The sequence below is a fragment of the Artibeus jamaicensis genome, unplaced genomic scaffold (assembly GCF_021234435.1).
Source record: "Artibeus jamaicensis isolate MK-2021 breed Jamaican fruit bat unplaced genomic scaffold, CSHL_Jam_final contig_887, whole genome shotgun sequence".
NCBI classification, from domain to species: Eukaryota; Metazoa; Chordata; class Mammalia; order Chiroptera; family Phyllostomidae; genus Artibeus; species Artibeus jamaicensis.
Genome location: NW_026522003.1, coordinates 1,121,214 through 1,142,735, shown reverse-complemented (window position 1 = coordinate 1,142,735; position 21,522 = coordinate 1,121,214). Strand labels below are relative to the sequence as shown.

At 43.1% G+C, this 21,522-nt stretch overlaps 1 protein-coding gene across 1 annotated transcript; it reads right to left on the bottom strand.

Moving 5' to 3' along the window:
- Positions 1-12,354: 12,354 nt before the first annotated feature.
- PSMB5 (proteasome 20S subunit beta 5) lies at positions 12,355-17,351 on the bottom strand. The gene is made up of 3 exons (XM_037129470.2): positions 17,123-17,351; positions 15,835-16,141; positions 12,355-12,842 (listed from the first exon to the last, which is right to left on the bottom strand). Exons 1-3 carry the CDS (start codon positions 17,318-17,320, stop codon positions 12,556-12,558), a joined length of 792 nt encoding a protein of 263 aa, XP_036985365.2. The 5' UTR covers positions 17,321-17,351; the 3' UTR covers positions 12,355-12,555.
- Between the last annotated feature and the right edge of the window lie 4,171 nt (positions 17,352-21,522).

The window sequence follows — 21,522 nt, the reverse complement described above, 5'->3', positions numbered from 1 at the left end:
AAGCCCCGCCCCTCCCCGGACGCCGGCCCGGATTGGCCACTGGCGGCTGCGGGGCGCCCCGCCCGTGAGCACACGCGCGGCGCGGGAGGCGCTGGCCCTTTGGGGCCCTCTGAGGGCCGCCCGACCCCCGACCCCCTTCTGCCAGGATCCTGGTGGTCCAGCTCTCACGTATCTGCTTCTCCACCTCTCTCACCTTTCTTGCATTTTTTCTCACCCTCCTTTCACCCTTACCCATAATTTTTTTCTCAGTGCAAAGAGGTCCTCATACCACTATAAATAAACAATCTAGTTAGCAAGTCCCTTCTGAAAATTCGTAAACTTAGTTAACTAGTCAGCAACATTCTAGACTGGGATTGAACCACAAGGACGTGGTCTGTGGGGGTGAGCTCATGATTTCTAGGTGGAATGTCTCTGGACACCTGGTGGAATGTCTCTGGACACTTAATGTCTGTGCTTAGCACGCCCATCTTTAAGTAAATATTCATACAAGTATATGACATCCTTCAGGTGAAAGTAGTTTTACGGTTTTGGTGGCGTTTTTGCTCATCCAGAGTCCTCAGTTTTTCTCTGTTCTACTAAGACTACATTGTCAAGAACCTAAAATGACTTCTCGTAACATTCTCATAAAGACTTGGTTGCTTATTCCACTGCTAGGATTATATCCCAAGAATCCTAAAACATCAATTTCAAAGAACCTATGCAGCACAATTTATAATAGCCAAGAGTTGGAAGCAACCTAGGTGCCCGTCAGTAAATGAATGGATCAAAAAATTGTGGCACATATACACAATGGAATTCTATGCGGCAGAGAGAAAGAAGGAGCTACTACCATTTGCAACAACATGGATGGAACTGGAAACCATTATGCTGAGTGAAATAGGCCAGGTGTTGAAAGACAAATACCATATGATCTCACGTTTAACAGGAAGCTAAATAACAAAACAAATAAGCAAGCAGAATAAAAACAAAGACACTGAAATAGAGAACAAAGGGACAGTGACTAGAGGGGAGAGGGAAGGGAATTTAATGGGCAAAAAGGAGAGGGATTTGGAGGAACAGATATGAAGGACACAGGGATGAGAACTAAGGAGGGTGGAGATGGGAGGGAGGTGGGGAGCACGGGGCGGGGTGGGTTGGGATGGGAAAAATAGGCAAAAAACTGTACTTGAAAAATAACTAAAATTTTAAAATAAATAAATAAAAATTTAAAAAAGACTCGGTTGCTTATACCTGGATGTTTTATTTTTAAAACTTAATTTCATTGTTTTTCTTTCTTTTTTATTGTTTATGCTATTACAGTTTTCCCCACTCCCCCCCCCTTTCCCACCTCCACTCAGCAACCCCCCTCCTCCTTCAGAACACATCATCACACAATCATTCCTGTCCAATATATGTTCTTTGGCGAATCCCTTCACCTTCTCTCTTCCAGTCTCCCCCTCCCCCGTTACACTTGATAGATGTCAATCTTCCATGTATCTATACCTGTTTCTATTTTGCTCATTAGTTTATTTTGTTCATTAGCTTCCACATATAGGTGAGATCCTATGGCACTTATCTTTCACTGACTGGCTTATTTCACTTAGCATAATACTCTCTAGGTCCATCCATGCTGTCACAAAGGGTAAGAGTTCCTTCTTTTTTTTGCTGCTGGGTAGTGTTCCATTGTGTAAATGTACCACAGCTTTTTATCCACTCATGTTGATGAGCACTTGGGCTGTTTCCAAGATCTTTGCTATTGTAAATAGTACTGCTGTGAACATAGGGGTACGTGTATTCTTTTGAATTGGTGTTTTGGGATTCTTAGGATATATTCCCAGAAGTGGGAATTACCTGGATTTTAAATCCCACATAATCTGGTCTCATTCCCCTGTTTGGTCTTAGTTCCCACTGCCCTCACCTTTTCATCCTTTATTATTCCTTTATTCAAGTGCTCTTCTCTGACGAGTCAGTTTTTATCCATTCTTTAGCTATTTCTATCAACATGGACCACTTCCTTCTGTTCTATCAGTGTGAACTTCATGCTTAGTCAGGGTAGCAGCATCTAACTCTACCTTCATTGTTTCACATATTTTAGTAATTTCATAGTAGTAAACTGTTTGAGATCAGTTAAACTTCTTTTTCCATTCAGAATTTTTTTTTGTTTTGTTCTTAAAGATTTTATTTATCCATTTTTTTAAAGATTTTATTTATTTATCTTTAGAGGGGAAGGGAAGGAGAGAGGGAGAGAAACATCAGTGTATGGTTGCCTTTCGTGTGTCCCCTTCTGGGAACTGGCCTGCAGGGAACCTGCCTGCAACCCCAGTATGTGCCCTGACTGGGAATTAAACCGAGATTGTCTGGTTCACAGGCCCGTGCTCAAGCCACTGAGCTATACCAGCCAGGGCTATTTATTCATTTTTAGAGAGGGGGAGAGAAGGAGAAAGAGAAGAGAGAAATATCAATGTTTCCTCTCTCACACCCCGTACTGGGGACCTGGCCTGCAACCCAGGCATGTGCCCCAACTGGGAATCGAACTGGCCACCCTCTAGTTCACAGCCCAAACTCAATCCACTGAGCTACACCAGCCAGGGCAGAATCATTTTTTTAGTACTACTTCACCAATTGGCATAATTGTAGACATTTAGTAAATACTGAAAAGAGTCATAATTAAATGAGCTAATTTTTTCTCTAGCTAAGACACAAATTTGGAAATTCAAGTCCCACATCAACAATATGCCTTCTATTCCTGGCTGGTAGTTTAGTTGATTAAAGTGTCCTTCTGATACACCAACGTTGTGGGTTCCATCTCTGGTCAGGGCACATACAAGAATCAACTACTGGCCCTGGCTGGTGGAGCTCAGTGGATTGAGCTCAGGCTGCAGACCAAGGAAGGGGTCACCAGTTTGATTTCCGGCCGGCCAGGGCATATGCCTCGGTTGTGGGCCAGGTCCCCAGTGGGGGGCCATGTGAAACCACACAGTGATGTTTCTCTCCCTCTCTTTCTCCCTCCCTTCCTTCTCTCTAAAAATAAATAAACAAAATCTTTTTAAAAAATGAAGTCATTTAAAAAAAAGAATCAGGTAATGAATGCATAAATAAGTGGAACAACAACTTGATGTTTTTCTCTCCCTCTCCTTCCCTCCCTCTTCTTTCCCCTCTCTCAAATAAATGAATAAATTGCCTTCTGTAGTAACTAACAGTTGATGAGTACTTACTGCAGAGGGATTGTTGTGAACATTTTACATTTACTTATTTAATCCCCTCAGCAGTGGGTGGCAAGATTATCCCCATTTTATAGATAAGATTAAACCACAGAGAGGCATTATAATTTTGCTAAAGTTATACAGCTAGTAAGAAGGAGACCTGGGACTTGAACTCCCAGAAAAATCTAGCTCCATAGCCTAAGTTCTTAACCACCATACCTCAGTGCCTCAAGAGCACTGCTCTTAACAATATTGTTACCTGATTTCACCCTCACAACACTCTGCAAGGTAGATAGCCTGAACACTTCCAAAATATGGATGTAAGAAAGCTACACACAAAGATGACTCTTCCAAATTAAAGTACAATACAGAGACATAACAAATTCAAAATATGATCCTTGATTGAATCTGGGTCAGAAAAAAACTATAATGGACATTATCAGGATAATTGGGTAAAAATTAATGATAATTGAAATTAGATAATCTCACTGTGTCGGTGTTAAACAGGCAGATTATTGGCATCCCCATTTACAAAAGAGAATCAGAGAACAGTTTACTACAAATTCTTACAGCTAGAGCATCTAGCATGGTCTTTTTTTGGTAAAGTTTATTTATTTATCTTTAGACAGTGGGGAAAGGAGAGAGAGAAGAGAGGGACAGAAACATCAATGTGTGGTTGCCCCTCACGCACCCCCTGCTCTACCAGGGACCTGGTCCTCAACCCAGGCATGTGTCCTAATTGGGAATTGAACCAGCAATCCTTTAGTTCACAGGCCAGTGCTCAATCCACTGAACCACACCAGCCAGAGCTAGCATGGTCTTGACAGGATCTGGTTCTCAGCAGAAAGACCCATTGCCTTTAGTGTTGTTTTCACCCTAAGAGCACCCTAGCTTATGCTGCAGGCAACCCTGGCAACAGCTTCCCCTGTTACACGAAAATGAGGTGGCAGTGTTTTCTTTCCTATATTTCCATTAATTTTTATTTTTTATTTTTTTAAAGATTTTATTTATTTATCTTTTAGAGGGGAAGGGAAGGAGAGAGGGAGAGAAACATCAATGTATGGTTGCCTTTCATGCATCCCCTGCTGGGAACTGGCCTGCAGGGAACCGGCCTGCAACCCCGGTATGTGCCCTGACTGGGAATCGAACTACGATTGTCTGGTTCGCAGGCCCGTGCTCAGTCCACTGAGCTACACCAGCCAGGGCCTATTTCCATTAATTTTTAAAAATAATACAAGTCAGCCAGGAAATCACCAAGAAAACATTAGCTTTTGATAGGAGTATACTAGGACAACCCATATCCTCCAGTGTACACATGATTATTTTCATAAACGTAGGATGAAGGATAGACAGACCTATTAACAACAATGGCTATAATCAACATGTACTGAGGATTTACTTGATGCCAGGCACTATATTTAATCAATTCTATGAGGCAAGTATTGTTATACTGCCTCTTTTATTGATGAAAAAACTAGGACTCAGAAAGGGAAGGTGACTTACCTCAAGGTGATTAAATTAAATTAATGACATTATGAAGTCAGAACTCAAATCCAGGTCCACTGACTCCGGAAGCTGTGCTCTTGAGCATTCACTAGTCTGTGCCTACACTAAAATCCACTCTGTTTTGCTGTCTTATCCTCTTTTGTGCTCTTGTTCTGAGCCCATGTAAGTCAAGCTGTCTTTCCGTTGATGATCAATAGAGTGTTTGTAACCCCCCCTATGATATCTCTTGATTTTTATTATTTTTTAAAAGATTTTTATTTTTTTTAAAGATTGTGTTTATTTATTTTTAGAGAGAGGGGAAGGGAGGGAGAAAAAGAGGGAGGGAACCATCAACATGTGGTTGCCTCTCATGTGGCCCCCACTGGGGACCTGTTCCCCAACCCAGGCATGTGCCCTGACTGGGAATCAAACCAGCGATCCTTTTCTTCATAGCCCAATGCTCAATCCACTGAGCTACGCCAGCTAGGGCTAAAGTAACAGAAAGATGAAAGATAATGCAAAGGGAAAAATAAGGAAGACAGTAGGCAGCCCAGAATAGTACTCAAGAATAGGAAAGAAGGGCCCTGGCTGGCGCAGCTCAGTGGATTGAGCACTTGCCTGTGAAACAAAGGGTCACACATACGATTCCCTACGATTCCCTACGATTCTCGATCAGGGCACATGCCTGGGTTGCAGGCCAGGTCCCCAGTAGGGGACGTGTGAGGAGCAACCACACATTGATGTTTCTCTCCCTCTGTTTCTCTTTCCCTTCCCCTCTCTCTAAAAATAAATAATAAATAAAATCTAAAAAAAGAAAAGAATAGTAAAGAAAGGAGTTTATGTTGCAGCAGGAATGAGGGCAGATTAGACTTTAAAAGGAAAAAGTTCCGAATTTGACTGGTTATTACATGCAAAAAAATTATATAAACAGTTGGGAAGTTTTTCTTTAATGACCACTAAAATACAATTAATACAAAACAATTAAAATGCAATAAAATAAAAAAATTAAAGAGATGAGTGCAAAAAAGGTGGAGGACGACTATGGCTATTTGTTGGACTATTTTTCAACTTTTCTGAAGTTTTGAAACATTTCAAAATTAAAATATAAATGACATATTTGCTTTATTTTTTAATTGTTGTTCAATTACACTTGTCTGTATTTTCTCCCCAACATATTTGCTTTAGACATTTAGATTTGGCCCTTTTAAAAAATATTTATTTATTTATTTATTTATTTATTTATTTATTTATTTATTTATAGAGAGAGGGGAAAGGAGGGAGAAAGAGAGGGAGAGAAACATTGATGTGAGAGAGAAACATCGATGGATTGCTTTTTGCACGTGCCCGCCCTTGGGATGGAAGCTGCAAGCCAAGAGTGTGCCCTGACTGGGAATCAAACCCACAGCCTTTTGGTACACAGTGTGACACTCCAACCGACTAAGCCACATCAGCCAGGGTGGCATAACATTTTAAAAAATTCCTGCCCTGGCTGGTGTAGCTCAGTGGATTGAGCGTGGGCCTGTGAACCAAAGGATCAAGGTTCAATTCCCAGTCAGGGCGCGTGCCTAGGTTGCAGGCCAGTTCCCAGCAAGGGACTCACGAGAGGCAACTGTACATTGATATTTCTCTCCTTCTCTCCTTCCTTTACCCTCTAAAGATAAATAAATAAAATCTAAAAAAAAAAAAATTCCTTAAAGCAAGTAGTTTTTAATTTGTCCTAATTTTTAAAAATGAATCTCATTCATAGTATGTTTAAGAACTACAAATAACATCTTGAAATTCAACAATAATATGGAGTCACAATGCTGAAAAAAGTAAGTATCACTGGTACAAGGATATTATAGTGAAATCCTTCATTCATTCATTCACTTGTTCTTTAAAAATACATCTATTAAAAATACATCTATTATATTATCTCTACTGAATAGCCTGTGCCACGTTAGACACTGGGGAACAAAGTACAAACACAGTAAGTGTTTAACTGAAAAGGAAGACAGGCATATCACTAAACAACCAGAGACTTTACATAGATGCCCTTCAACATAGCACACAACTAAGGCTATTTAAATGAGGTGTGGGACACTGCTAACCTAACCCAGGACTACACTTGAGCTCTATTGACTCAAGGCTGACCCCCACCTTTATTCACATTTTTCCTCTTTGGGAGATACTTAGGGTTGTGGGGCTATGCTTAATCTGTTGTTCTGGTTTAAAATGCTCTATTGCTTTCTTTTCTAAAGATTAAGCTGTGAGTGCAGCCTCAAGGCTCAAGGGATATAGGGTGATTATGAACCCTCCCATGGAACCTGGGTGCTCAGTGGATTCCCGCTAATCAGACAACACCATATGTTACCACTTGAAATAAGCTGCCATGAAAAATGGCCTATGTATTACTCTGTGTGCATGAAGAAGCTCAGAATGTATGACGTCCAGGGATGGTGATGGTATTGAGGCTAGGCTGGAAGAGCTGTAGTAGTTGCAAAATATCCCCTTGACTTTACCCCCTGTGGTCTACCCACATTCCTACTTGGACCTACTTATTCCCTTCTTACCGAAAGCACCTATTATTCCTGCCTTCCTGGGAGCTCGTGTCCCCTTCTCTTTATATAAACAGCCTTGGCCCTGATCATGTATAGAAAAAAGGGGATGTGTTAGGGACATGTGATCTGTGTGGCCAGGGGGTATGGAGTGAGGGGAGAGAGGATCTCTTCATGAACGTAAAAATAAAATGTTAGAAGTTACTGAATCTGTGATCCTTACTTGCTTTCTCTGCTCTTCTGAGAGAGGTTTCTACTTATGACTTTGGCATGACTGGACTGAGGTTATTCTGAAAGAGTGTGAATCTTTCCAACCTTGCACAAGCAGGATAGACATGGACGGATCCTTGCAGAATCTAAGTGACTGTGACAGTACAGGGGCAACACACAGAGGCGCGTGATCATTATGTATGGCTGGAGAAATTATCTGTCTCCAGGGAGACATGTTTCATTGCGCATTAGTTTCCAGTCACTTCCTTCCTCCCTATTTCTCTGCCCACTCTATCACTGTCCTTCAGGGTCTCCTTTCTCACTCCCTTACCTCCCTTCACAGTCCACCTCTGCCCATCAATGTCTCCATCCATCTTCTCTGCCACGTCCATGTCTCCCTCTTCACTTTACTAAATCTTACTCTGGCTGTCCGTGAGTTGCTTTTCTGTTTGCCTCTCATTTGTCTCTTGTTCTCTCTAGCTCACTTTCTCGCAGTCCATCTGTGTTTCCCTCTGTTAGTAGCAGCTTTCTGGGTACCCGGAAGCTAATGATAGCCTTTTCTTGTTACATTAAAGCCCATAAGCAGCACTTGGTTTATTGATTGATTGCTTTTTATTTAAATTCTATGGAGGAAAGAAAAGGGAAATTTTTAAAGTGAGAGAACAGAGAGAAAACATAAACTCAAGCAAAGGGAGATTAGAAAGAAGTGGCAGCCCTGGCTGGTGTGGCTCAGTGGACTGAATGCCAGCCTATGAACCTAAAGGTTGACGGTTCGATTCCCAGTCAGGGCACATGCTTCGGTTGCAGACCAGGTCCCCAGTTGGGAGTGTTAGGGAGGCAACCGATTAACCTCTCTCATACAGATTTTCTCTCCCTCTCTTTCCCTCTCCCTTCCCCTCAAATAAATACACAAAATCTTTAAAAACAAAAAATGAAGGGGCAGCCTGAGAGAATGATGAGGGTGAGGAGTAGGGGGAGGCATCAGAAAAGATTGAATCCATGTCTGACTTCCTATCAAATGAGCTAGGTCAGATATTCATGGCTGATGACAGTTAAATATGGACAATAAAGGGTTAGTACCAAGTTGGGCTTGGCACAAAACTCAGAGGCGAAAGCTTCAGGGAGAAATAAGTTGAACAAACCTGAAGAGCTGACATGGGTAGAATTTCTTCTGCCTGACCCACTAACAGCTGCGAATAAGACGTTTTAGAAATGGTTTTTATTGAAATGCTTCAGTGGGGCATAGCCCCTGGAAGCAAGGACTTGGCTCTGAGGCCAAGCCTGGGGAGAGCTCTGCAGGAATGTGGACAGTCAGCTGATGTGGGTGGGAGCAGGGAACAGAGGCGGTGGCCTGAGTTAGGCAGGAGGTGGCAACAGCTGCTGATCAGGGCAGTTCTGACTGCTGTGTTTGCTCTCTCTTCTTGCTCACTATAATTAAAGCTTTTCCAATATGATTCTGGCTTGCTGAAGGGAAACCAGCATTTAAAAAATAAACAAAAAACAGCAGAGATGCTTGGTTGCAATATACATGTATTTTAAATCATAAATCACTTAATCGTGTCTTGAGGTCACTGCTGCAGGTCAATTTTGAAAACTTTGGGGCTCTTCTACCAGAACAAAAATAACACAAAATAAAAACCTAACTGTACTCACCAAATAAGATAGGTCCATGTAAATTCTTCATCGACCTAGTCATCCTCTTCACTTCTGAGACAAAGATATGCTCCCCCAAGTTTTTCTCCACCTATTTTTCACCTTACTCCTTTTTCATCCCTTCTCTTGTAGCGGACCACATAGACTCCACAGACCAGAATAAACCCATTATTTTATTTCCCCTCAAAGGATATGTCCTTCCACTCCCCAAATAGCTTTGACAGTTTTCTAATTTGCTAGCTGAGGAGGGCAACCAGATGCTGATCTTCTGGTTTTGCCTAAAGACAGAACCTTCAGTAACTACTCCACTTCGGCCCCCCATTTACTTTCATTGTCCCCTCTTCCCCCACCCCCTCTACTCGCCTACCTTTTCACTCTCCCTCATGAATGTTCTATTCACCTGCGGTGAGATGCTACTCCCCACAGCCCTCCCTTGCCTGGTGTGGAGATGCTATATGGCACATTTGCCTTCAACCTCACAGCATTCCCTGCTAGCAAGAGAAAGCACAGGGCCTCAAGGAGTGTTTGCTCCCTATTTTAATCATATTAGTCCCATCATCGAACTCCTACCCTGAGGAGTTCGATTTTGGTATTACTGTACTATCTGTGGAAGGAGGAAAAATTGTCAGACATCACTTAAAGAGCCCTGTCCCTTGGATGCCTGGAAACAGCTGAGAGAAATTAATCTTTCAGCTATTTAAGGCAATTTCTTTTCCATCATCCTTTGTCAAGAGGACTGCACTGGGAAATTGAATCTGATGGGAGTCCCTAAATTGGTACACTCCACTCAACAGCATCTCTCCAACCCTATGCGGCATCTATCACCCCACACAAGCAGAGACATACAACATCACTACAAAGCCACTACCCACCAGTCCCCAGCAGTAAGAAACCACACAGCACACAGCAGATAGCACTAAACCTCAAGTCCTGCAGTTTTCCTCTACCTCTGCTCTAATTTCTTTCCAAAAAACCTACCACAAACTGATCTCCTCTATTAAGTGAGTCTTGCTTTTACCCAAGACCCAGGAGAGGACAGAAACAGGGATATTACAGAATAGAACATGGGATTGTTGGTTATGTATTTTCATTATTTTTTAAATGATTTATTTTTAGAGAGAGAGGGAGAAAGAGTGGGAGAGAAACATCAACATGCTGTTGCCTCTCGTGCAACCCCAACTGGGGGCCTGGCCCACAATCCAGGCATGTGCCCCAACTGGGAAATGAACCAGCGACCCTTTGGTTTGCAGGCCTGCACTCAACCCATTGAGCCACACCAGCCAGGGTGCATTTCTTGCTTGAACATAAGAACTCAGCTACTGAAGAATAATTGTTTATATTAAACAGTCAAACCACTGCCAAAGTCAGGCGTGAGACAGAAACAGGACAAGGGCAGATTGCTTCAAGACCATCTCTTTTCTCCAGACTTTCTGTTTATAAGCTAAGAGCCTAGGCAGTCTCATGTTCTCTTGGGGCACGTAAAAGAACCCCAATATTCAGCCCCGGCTGGTATGGCTCAGTGGATTGGGCACCAGCCTGCAAATGGAAACGCTGCCAATTTGATTCCTGGTCAGGGCACACGCCTAGGTTGCAGGCTAGGCTCACGGTAAGGGGCGTGTGAGAGGCAAACAATTGGTGTATCTTCAATGTATCTCTCACACGTCAATGTTTCTCTCCTCTTTCTCCCTCCCTTCTCCTGTCTCTGAAAAGAAACAAAATCTTAGAAAAAAATTAAAAGAATACCAATCTTCAACTTTCTTTCCACCCTCAAGGTTATTTCCCAGGGCAGTTATTTTCAAACTGTGTTCTGGGGGCAGAGTTTTGTGGGAAGTGGCTCCAGGGAGGGGAATGCTCAGTGGTTAAGGTTCTGGATCCCTCAACTCTATTTAAACCTGACTTGATTTCTCATAAGAGTTCATTTTAAAAGAAGGGTTCTAATTTTTAAAAAGATCTGCAAACCTGCCCTGACCAAGTAGCTCAGGTGGTTACTGATTTGATCCCCAGTTGGGGCACGTACAGGATGCAACAATTGCTGTTGCCCTCTTTCTCTCTCCCTTCCTCTTTAAAATCAATACACATATCCTCAGGTGAGGCTTTAAAAAAAATCTGTAAACCAGTGTCCTAGGGGAGAGGATGGTGACTACACCTCTGCCTCTCACACAGCTCACCACTGGCCAATGGCTCCTCCCTGCTCCATAGGTCCAGGTACAAGCCAACAGCTCCCTGCCTCCAGGGGCTCCTGAGGCACTTTTTGGTAAAATGAATCTCCTTAGGCAAGAGTCATTTGTTTTCCAAACTCTCTTCACCAATCTCACTAATTCCCAATTTCCCAGCATTTGACAAATGCAATTAACAAGCCTCGATCAGTTCCTGGAGGACAGCCCTCATCAATCAATAAGGCGATTATACAGGCCAAGGGGGAAGGGAAGCTGTAAGGAAGGGAAGATATCCACAGCACATGGAGTACTTACCCCTCTGTTTCTATGAATGAGCCCTCCCAAGCCCTCGGTCTCAACACATGACACTGGGTTGTCACCCTCACCACCACTTTCTTTCTTCCTGCTAACTAAATGCAAAGCAGTATTGTTCATGCCTTCGTCTCTCATCAACTCCCACCTTCCCTATGTCTATGCCTTCTCTTTAACAGAAGGCCTTGCCGTCTGCTGCCACCACAGCTTGGGAACCCCACCCCCCTCAGTGCTGGGTGTGATAAATCAGCCATCCCTCTGCACTCAGCAGGGCTTCTTCCCAACCCACTCCACTGCAGTGACGGTTTTGTGCTGCTTCCTGCCCCGGAGGATATAAGCCATGATCCTCGACACACACGCACACTGGAGGGCTACCAAGCCTGTGGCCACTCCTGCTCTCACACTCACCTTTTTGCCTTCTCTTTTCACAGGGTCCAAGCCTTTTGTTTCCAATTGGTTTAAGATTCAAGGTTTACCTTCTTCACCTTTCTGCTCTGCATGTAGCATCAGTCTACCCTCCCCCATCACAGGGTGAGAGCTTTTCCCTCTGCAGCTCTGCCTGGTCCAGCCCTATGCATCTTTCCACCTCATCAACTTTTCATCTCTTTGCAAACAGAATCGGGAAGTCTCTCCCTCCTCCTTGCATCTCCTTCTCCTTTGTTATTAGCTTCATAAGTGGGGACATTAATGTATTCACTAGACAATGTCTTCACATCACTGTTTCCTGTAATTACAGTCACTTCCCTCCCACTGTCCTAGCTTATTTGACTGTAAAGTGCTTGGAGGAGGGGCAGCGTGGACAAAAGACACAACTTAGGCTAAGGTTGAATAGTGTAATGTTAACATCCAAGAAAGTAAAATAAATCATCACCTCTGCAGCAGCTTATTAACAACTTGTAACACATACAGGTCAATGCGCCAGAGCTTAAAAAAAACAATCAATATAATTGGGGACCCTTCCACTATAGAATGCGGAGCTGTATCCATGTTACTAGCAAGTCACCCCAAGAAACGCCTCCTTCAGGGGGTCGATCCACCGTACTTGTCATGTAGATCAGCTACATTATCACTGGAGACTCGGATCCAACCATCCTCACGGACATGGTAGAGGTTGACCGCACCTCCTGAGTAAGCATCTCTATAGGTCGCTTGGTAGATGGCTCGACGGGCCAGATCATAGGCTTCTTCCACCTCTAGGTCATAGTCGTAACCCCGATCCATGACCCCATATGCATACACAGAGCCAGAACCTACAGAGAAGGCAGCTCCCGAGATTCGGTTTCCTTCACTGTCCACGTAGTAGAGGCCTGAAAAGACAGGTGAGGTCAGCAGGAAAACAAATGACCACTCTTCTGACATCTAATTCATCCCCTAAGACACAGAACTCTTTCCCTCTTTTTTGAAACAATTTTTTGTTTATTGACTTTAGAGAGAGAGAGGAAAGGAAAAAGACGGAGAGAGAGAAAGAGGCAGAGAGAAACAGAGGGAGAAACATCAACTTGTTGCTCCACTTAGTTGTACATTCATTGGAATGTGCCTTGACCAGAGACTAGACCTGCAACCTTGGCACATTGGGACTATGCTCTAACCAACCAAGCTACATGGCCAGGGCTCTATCACTCTTGAAACCTGGGAGAGACCAATAAAAATACAAGAGGAAAGCACTATTATAAAGTTACTTAGAAACATAAAAGCCAAAGAAACCATAATGAGATATCACCTCACACCGGTCAGAATGGCTATCATTAATAAATCAACAAACCACCAGTGTTGGTGAGGACGTAGAGAAAGAGGAACCCTAGTGCACTGTTGGTGGGAATGCAGGCTGGTGCAGCCACTGTGGAAAACAGTATGGAACTGCCTCAAAAAATTAAAAATGGAACTGCATTTTGACCTAGCGATTCCATTGCTGGGATATACCCTAAGAATCCCAAGACACCAATTCAAAAGAATCTATGCGCCCCAATGTTCATTACAGCATTATTTCCAGTAGCCAATTTCTGAAAACAGTCTAAGTGCCTATCAGCGGATGAGTGGACTAAAATACTGTGGCACGTTTACACGATAGAATAGGTACAAATCAGAACAAAAGAACTCCCTACCTTTGTAACAGCACGGATGGAACTGGAGAGCATTATGCTAAGTGAAATAAGCCAGTTGGTGAAAGACAAGTACTGTAAGACCTTACTTATAAGAAGAATTTAATGAACAAAAGAAACTAACAACCAAAACAGAACCAGAGACATAGAAACAGGGAACAGACTGACATCTATCAGAGGAAAGGGGGGAGGGGGAATGGTGGAAAGGAGGGGAAGGGAGTCCAAGAACATGAATGATTACCCATGGACATGCACGATGGTCTGGTGGGGATGGACTGAGGGAGCGGAAGGGGGGGGCTGGATGGAGGACGGCAAAGGGAAAAAAATTGGGACAGCTATAATTGAGTAAACAAATAATAAAAAATAAAAAGCCAAAGGAATCAAATAAATACTAAGACTCCAGGATTCTACAATATACCACCCCATCTCACCCCACACTGTAGTAACAGCCTTATCTGTCTTCTCTGTATAATCAAAAAGCAAGTATAATTCAAATGACTTAGGTTTCAAGCACAGAATATCTGTGGGAGATCATGTTTTACAACAACCCTAGCCCTCAAAGTTTAGACTACTATCTGGGGCACAAGACATGTGTCACAAATGAGATCATAAAGCCTGGGGTTCCAAATCATATTGTAAAAGATCTGCACAATCCAATGTGGTGGCCACATGTGACTCCTGAGCATTCGAAATGAAGCTAGAACCACATGATGAAATGATAATTTGGATCTATTGGATTAAATAAAATATACCAAAAAAATTTGTTTTATTTTTATTTTTAAAATGTGGCTACTATAAAGTTTGAAACTACATGTATGGCTCACATTTCATTTCTGTTGTTCAGCACTGGTAGAGACCAGGTCGATGGAACTGTTCTTTCACAACTTTCAAAGAGAAAAGTTGTCTCAATTCCAAAGGAACAAACTAAGCCCCCTCCCACATCCACTTTTTAATCTCCTCATTCTTCATTGAGTAGTGAACTGATATTCTCCAAAGTGCGTGAAAAAGTGGTGGGTATCCCACAATTATTTCACAGAGAAAAACTTGGCATTTAATAAGCAGATAAATGAATGAAACAAAAACACTGGAAGAAATCATTATTTTTAAGCACAGAGGGGGACAATTACACAAAAAATGACTACCTGTATTCCAACTTGACTAAAGTTGGTGCTAACATCAGATACAAGGTTGAACTTCCTGACAAAGAGTGCATACACTGGAAAGGAAACTAGGCTACGGAATTTCTTTTTGGAGATGGCAGAATAAGACCCAGGGTGAGTATATCAAGCAAAGAAAGATTAGCATCAAGGCTCTTTCTAGGTCAAAGACTCCTAAAGGAAAAAAAGGAGAGAAATGACTAACTTTGGAGTTGCTACTTCCTATGTATTAGCTTGGAGGTTCAATACAGGAGACACTAGTCACATGTGGCTACTGCGCACTTGAAATAGGACTAATGCCACATATGGAAATGCTATTTTAGGTATTTTGTATTAAATTAATTGTTAAAATTTCACCCTTTTCTTTTTATTCTTTTAAAAAAGATTTTACTTATTTATTCTTAGAAGGGAAAGAGAAAGAGCGGTAGAGAAACATCGATGTGAAAAACATCCACTGGTTGCCTCTCACAGAAACTCCAACTGGGGACTAGCCTACAACACAGGCATGTGCCCTGACTGGGAATTGAACCAATGATCCTTTGGTTTACAAGGGATGCCCAACCCACTGAGCCACATCAGTCAGGGCTCTTTTTACTTTTTAAAAAATCCTTCAGAAACTTTAAAATCACACGTGTGGCTCATATATTTCTCTTAGACGACACTGACCAGAGTTTTTATGTCTATTATTATGCACTTCAATTCTCAAATACACTTTTTGTAGGTCTTATTATTTTATGGGAGAATAGAAGCAAAAACATTATGTGCCAGAAACTACATGCTTTATGTGTGTTACATAATTTAACCAATGTAACAGAAGATGAAACAGATACTGAGAAAAAAGCAACCAGCCTAAGGTCACATGGGTAGGTAGTCAATGCCCTTTTCTACACACTACAGTGCTTTCCTTTAACAAAGAGTTGAGAAACTAAATCAACACATCCTTGGCACTGAACTAAAAAGCCTTTTCTTTCTTGCATCTGTTCATCCAAACCCTGCTCTCTGCTGTGTCTGCCCAAGAATTATGTGGTTGAATCTTGACTCACCAGGGCCTCTCTTATCCCAGCCACAGATCATGGTACCCATGGACAGCCCCATGCCTTTATACTGATACACCATGTTGGCCAGCAGCTTGGAGGCAGCTGCTACTGAGATGCGTTCCTTGTTTCGAAGCTCATAGATTCGACACTGCCGGGCCAACAGCCGCTCCCAAAAGCTGCAATCTGCTGCGCCCCCAGCCATGGTGCCCAGCAGGTAGGGGTTGATCTCTATCACCTTCTTTACCGTCTGGGAGGCAATGTAGGCACCCGCTGTGGCCCGCGAGTCTGCTGCAACAATGACTCCATGTCGAAACTGTTAAGATCAGAAAAAAACACAAAGCAGGACACAGGTTAGACCACAAAAGGTCATGACATTAATTTTTATATCAATGCAACCCCAAAACATCTCCTTTGTCATTTTATACTTCACAATATACCAGTGATTGTCAACCGGTGTGCCACAAGAAACATACTAGTGTGCCGCAAGAATTTTTAAAACGTGCAATTCCTGGCTTTTTAGTCATAGGCACTGACCTCTCTTCCCTTAGATTGTCAAATAAAAAAATGACAACAGCCAACACAATAGCCGCCCGGTTTGAACGAATAAAAATTATATCACATTTTTTGGTCAGATCTGCAAAAAATATATTTTTGGTGTGCCACAAAATTCTTGTAATTACTTTTATGCCATGAGATCAAAAGGGCTGAAAATCGCTGTAATACATCTTTCTACATATGAATGTCACATGAACTTCACATCAATCCCGTGATGTGGGTATAAACATTTCCCATGGATGAGGAACAGGTTTAATGAGATAGAAGGACTGGCCCAAGATCGCAGGGCAAGTTACTGCACAGCTGAGCTAGGAATCCCGATAGTCTGGCCTAGTACATAAATCCCTTCCAAGATCCCCGCCTCTAGTCGTAGCGTTTCGGTTACCCTGGCCTAGAGGGCCAGTTTCCAAAACCTTTGGTGAATGGTTACAACTGCTTTCCCTTTGTCTAAATTCAGTGCGGCTGCAGCCTCCCTTTTCTCGGCAGAAGCAACCTGAAGTTGCCTAGGATTCAATCCAAGCAGCCTCAAATTCTTCCTCTTACCCCATCCCCACCGCCCCTCTTTCCGGCCAGAGTAAGAACCAGCGCCTCCTGGGGCAATGAGACAGCGAAACTCCCGGCGTCAGGACAAGGGACCCGAGGCTCAGCCTGGGTTTCGCGGCTGCCGCCACTGCAGGATCCGGTCTGGGAAGGGCGCGGGAGCGCAGGATTTAGGCCGGTTCTATAGCTGGGTCCGCACCTTGAAGGCCAGGGTGGTGGTTCCATGAAGTATTTCGATTCTTGGCTCCTCTGGGGCATCCCAGCTGGGCGCGGCCAGGTTGAGCCCATCACTGGGACTACCTGGACCCAAGTCCAACAGATCCGCACGACCCCCAAGGCCGAAAAACCCGTGTCGGTTCACCGGTAACGAGCTCTCCAACACACTGGCCAGCGCCATGTCTAGTAAGGGCAAAACGAGCTGCCTCCCGGAAAGCCTAGTAGATAACGGCCTGGCAACGCCCCGCCCACACAGCTTCTCTTCTGTTTAAATCTATCCCAGAAGGGAGCCATTTTAACTTCTGGCAGGGCAGCCACGCCCCCCAAAACAAAAGCCAGACGCTAGGGCCCATTTTCGCCGAACAGGGGTTAAAAAATGGCCTCTCTTCCCTAAAGTTCTAAAGGGATATATGTCTACCATTTTAGGTTTTGTCAGGCAAACAGTATTGGATTACATTAAGCTCAAATTTCTAAGAAACGATTGGAAACGTCCTTGTTGAGGGAGGGAAGTGAGGCCGGCCATCTTTGAGAAGGGCGTGACTGGTTGAAAATCTGCTCTAAAACCTCAGCAGTAAATTATCCCCGCCCAGTCAGATGTCCAGGCAATAGCTTACATCTCTACTGCTTCAACACCCTACTAACCTATTGAAATTGCCATTTTGTTTTACTGGATAAAATAATAATCCACTCTAAGGTTATTTTCCTATGAAGTTAGTTAAACCACATTTGCTTGTGGTAAAAGCTCAACAAAATAAAAGTGCTATACCTCTTGTTTGATAGCCTTAATCACCACCCTACCCAAATTCTCTATCAGTACCAATTTTTAAGATTCAATATTCTTTACTCACTTTGGTATAATAAAGGGATAAGGATAAAGAAAGAAAAGAAAACAGTTATCTATGAGAGTTCATTCTGAATAACTAGTATTTATGTAAACACTGGAGGAGAGTTGGGGCTTGTAAGATAGAGTTTCTAATTTAAGCTTGCTAAGACAAGCTCTTGATTCAGAATGTGCTATATTTCATTGTCTCTCCCTCTCTTTACCCACCTTCAGTTTTCAAGCATTTTGGGACCAATAACAAGAAAAGAAGTAGACAAAAGTATGAAATGTTGCCTCTTGCTTTATGGTTTTATGAAGTCAGTCTTAGGCCTTCCTTGTTGGATTCCAACAGCAAGCAACATCGATCAATATTTAAATTCTACTTTCCTCTAATACTCAAACTCAGCCCCTTCCCTTCCTCAGAAAATTCTGCATGTGTTGTATTTTTAATGCTGAAATTTGGCAACCATTTCCAAGCCCAGCATCAGAATGTAATGAAGCGAAAGATCCTTATCTGTGTTTCACACTTGGTTGGTATTTAGCAGGTATTATTTTGCAGTCACCTGTGTAATGCAACTAGTACTCCTACCGACTTCTCCCAATGGTTCTTTTACTCTGACACTAATAACATTTATACTTCTCTGAAGGTACTTTTACATTTTACCTAGTTAAATGGAGACCTCAAAAGGGGAGGTACAAATGATCCGTGCTGCCGTTGGTGGGAATATAAATTGGAATAGCCACTATGGAAAATAGTGTGGAGCTGCCAGAAAATAATAGAAATAGAACATATGATCCAGAAATCCTACATTTGGGTATTTATCTGAGGGAAATGAAATCACTATCTCACAGATATATCTGCAACCCAGTGTTCACCGCAGCATTGTTATTTGCAGTAGCTAAGACCTGGAAACAACTATATATGTAGAATATTATTCAGCCATATAAAAAAAGAAAACCTTGTCACTTATGATGACATGAATGAACCTTCAGAGCATTATACTAAGTGAAATAAGTCACTTATTTCAGTGACTTATTTCAGACAGAGAAAGGCGAATACTATATAATCTTACCTATGTGAACTCTAACAAAGCTGAACTCAGAGAAACAATAAAGGTGGTTGTCAGGGGTTAGGGAAATAGGGAGATATTTGTCAAAAGGTACAAACTTTCAGTTATGAGGAATAAGTTCTGAGATACTTAATGTACAGCATTAATGATACTATGTTTTATACTTGAAAGTTGCTAAGAGCAGATTTTAAAATGTTCTCACTATAACAACAATAACAAAAATGGTCATGTGCAGTGAAGGATGTGTTAACTAACCATATTATGGTAAACATTTTGCAATACATATGTATCAAATCATCACATTGTACATCTTAAGCTTACACTATGTTATATGTCAGTTATGTCTCAATAAGGTGGCGGGGGGAGGAAAATGATAGATGCTGTAAATTCACATGTGGAAGAGGAGGTCAGTATAGATTAGGGTGAGTTGGGGATCCACGAAAGTTTTGCCACGGAGGTCTGGATTCATTTCCCTAAGTGCCACTGGGGTCCCATTGCCCCGAAACCTACAGGCTCTTCTCTCTCTACCCACATCTGGGAAGAATTTTCAGACTAGGTGGTACTTAAGCCAGATTTTGAAGGATAGGATTCAAATAAATGAAGGAGAGGTGGGTGATAGTGTGAAAAGAGGTTGTGGTGGATGGATTAGGATTAGACCATAGTAGGGTTTAAATGACGGCCTGGGATGGAGAGGAGGTTTGGATTTGATCTTGTCATCCTTCAAGGTTTCTTAGTAGAGGAAACACAGGATTTGAGTGATACTTTAGGAAGAAATGTCAGTGTGAAGGATAAGATTAGATAGGGAAATTGGAGGGTGGCCAATTATGAGGCCATTCCACTGTCCAGATCTGACTTGACAATGGCCTGACCTAGGGAGGTGGCCATCCATCCGTATATAAGGGGTCTAAGACTACCCTGGCTGGTGTGGCTCAGTGGATTGAGTGCCGGCCTGCAAATCAAAGGGTTGCTGGTTCAATTCTGAGTCAAGGCACGTGCCTGGGTTGTGGGCCAGGTCCTGGGGGGGGGGGGGGGGGTGCATGAAAGGCAACCACACATTGATATTTCTCTGTCTCTTTTTCTTTCCCTTCTCTCTCATTAAAAAAAAAAATGTTTTTGAAGAGTCTAAGACTTACTTAGTTTTTAGAAAGAGGAGATATTCTTATCTCTTTAGTAAGATTTCCATGTGGTCCTACACAAAGGAAGGGAGAAGAACTGGTTGGACCTTAGCATGGCCTCCTGGTTTTTCCAGTATTCCCATGACATGTTCACATTGCCCTTGGAACCGAGACCCTAGGTAACTATGATACCACAGCCCCACCATCGTGACGTCTAGAAGGTCCAGGCTCTTTCCTTTGTGTGTGGGTCTGTTTCTCTGAATAAACCCATTCCTATAGCACCCTTTGAGCTGCAGTGTTCAGTAAAATATACTCCACATGGTGCTAGAAGTAGTTGCAGCTTGTCGCTCTACTCTTGTCTACTTAGTCTTTCTGAAGAGCCAGCTGTCAGGATTCAACATCCTTACCCCCTTGACCACACCTGGTTGGTCTAAGACTTAGACTCAGCATTATGGGGTCAAAGTCAGTTGTTTCTCCTGCCTGGGAACTATGAACCAGTCTCTTGTCATTGTGAACTATTGGGCAGAAGGGGAACCAGGAGAGAGGAGGTCATCAGACTTTTTCGAGCTATATACTCAGAACTGTATAACACAGGTGGAGAAGCTGTACTGCTGGAGAACTGTCAGGAATGGAGTCTCTGTGTGCAGGTGCAGATTCACATTTACCTTCAAAGCAGAGGGGAAAGAGAGCTCCAACTGAAAATTTCCCTGACCCCTGGCCCCTCAGTATCCTGCCTTTCCCAAAGGTATTTGTGTTTCTTTACCCCCAACCCTTACCTCCCAGGGCTCTCTTGTTCTTTTCTCTTTTGTCCTTGTCTCAATCTATTTCTCTTTTCCCACCTTGACCTTGAGGTGGAAGTGTGAGGTGAGGGAGCATCACAGTTCGCTGACCCCATACCTCTGAGGAGGGGACCCCATATTTAGAACTCCTGGCTCGATGGGGCCACAGCATCCTATTCTGACTACTTTAGCGCACTGACATGTGTTTATTCCTCCTCCTAGGCTGGGAGATCTTTCAGGGCAGGGACAGGAAAAACAAGAGGAACCTAGCTCTGTTCCTTTCATTTGCACTTCCTCTCCTTGGAGGGTGACAGACAGGGGACTCCTTGGGTGAAGCTCAGATGTGTCAGGGGTAGCGTCTTCCCAGTGCTGGAGACTCATCTTGTCTCCCCTCAGTGGTCCTCTGAGGAGGAGGGGGCTGCTCCAACAGCCAGACCCCAAGCCTAATTTGGAGTTAGGGAGAAGTGAAGCCACAAGTCACATGCCTTCCTTGCCAATTCTGGCTGCAGCCAAGCTTTTCCTTAGCGTCCGTTTTCCCTTACTTGACCCAGCTCACAAATCCTTGTCTTGCTACTTCTAAGCTTCACTCAGTCCCAGGG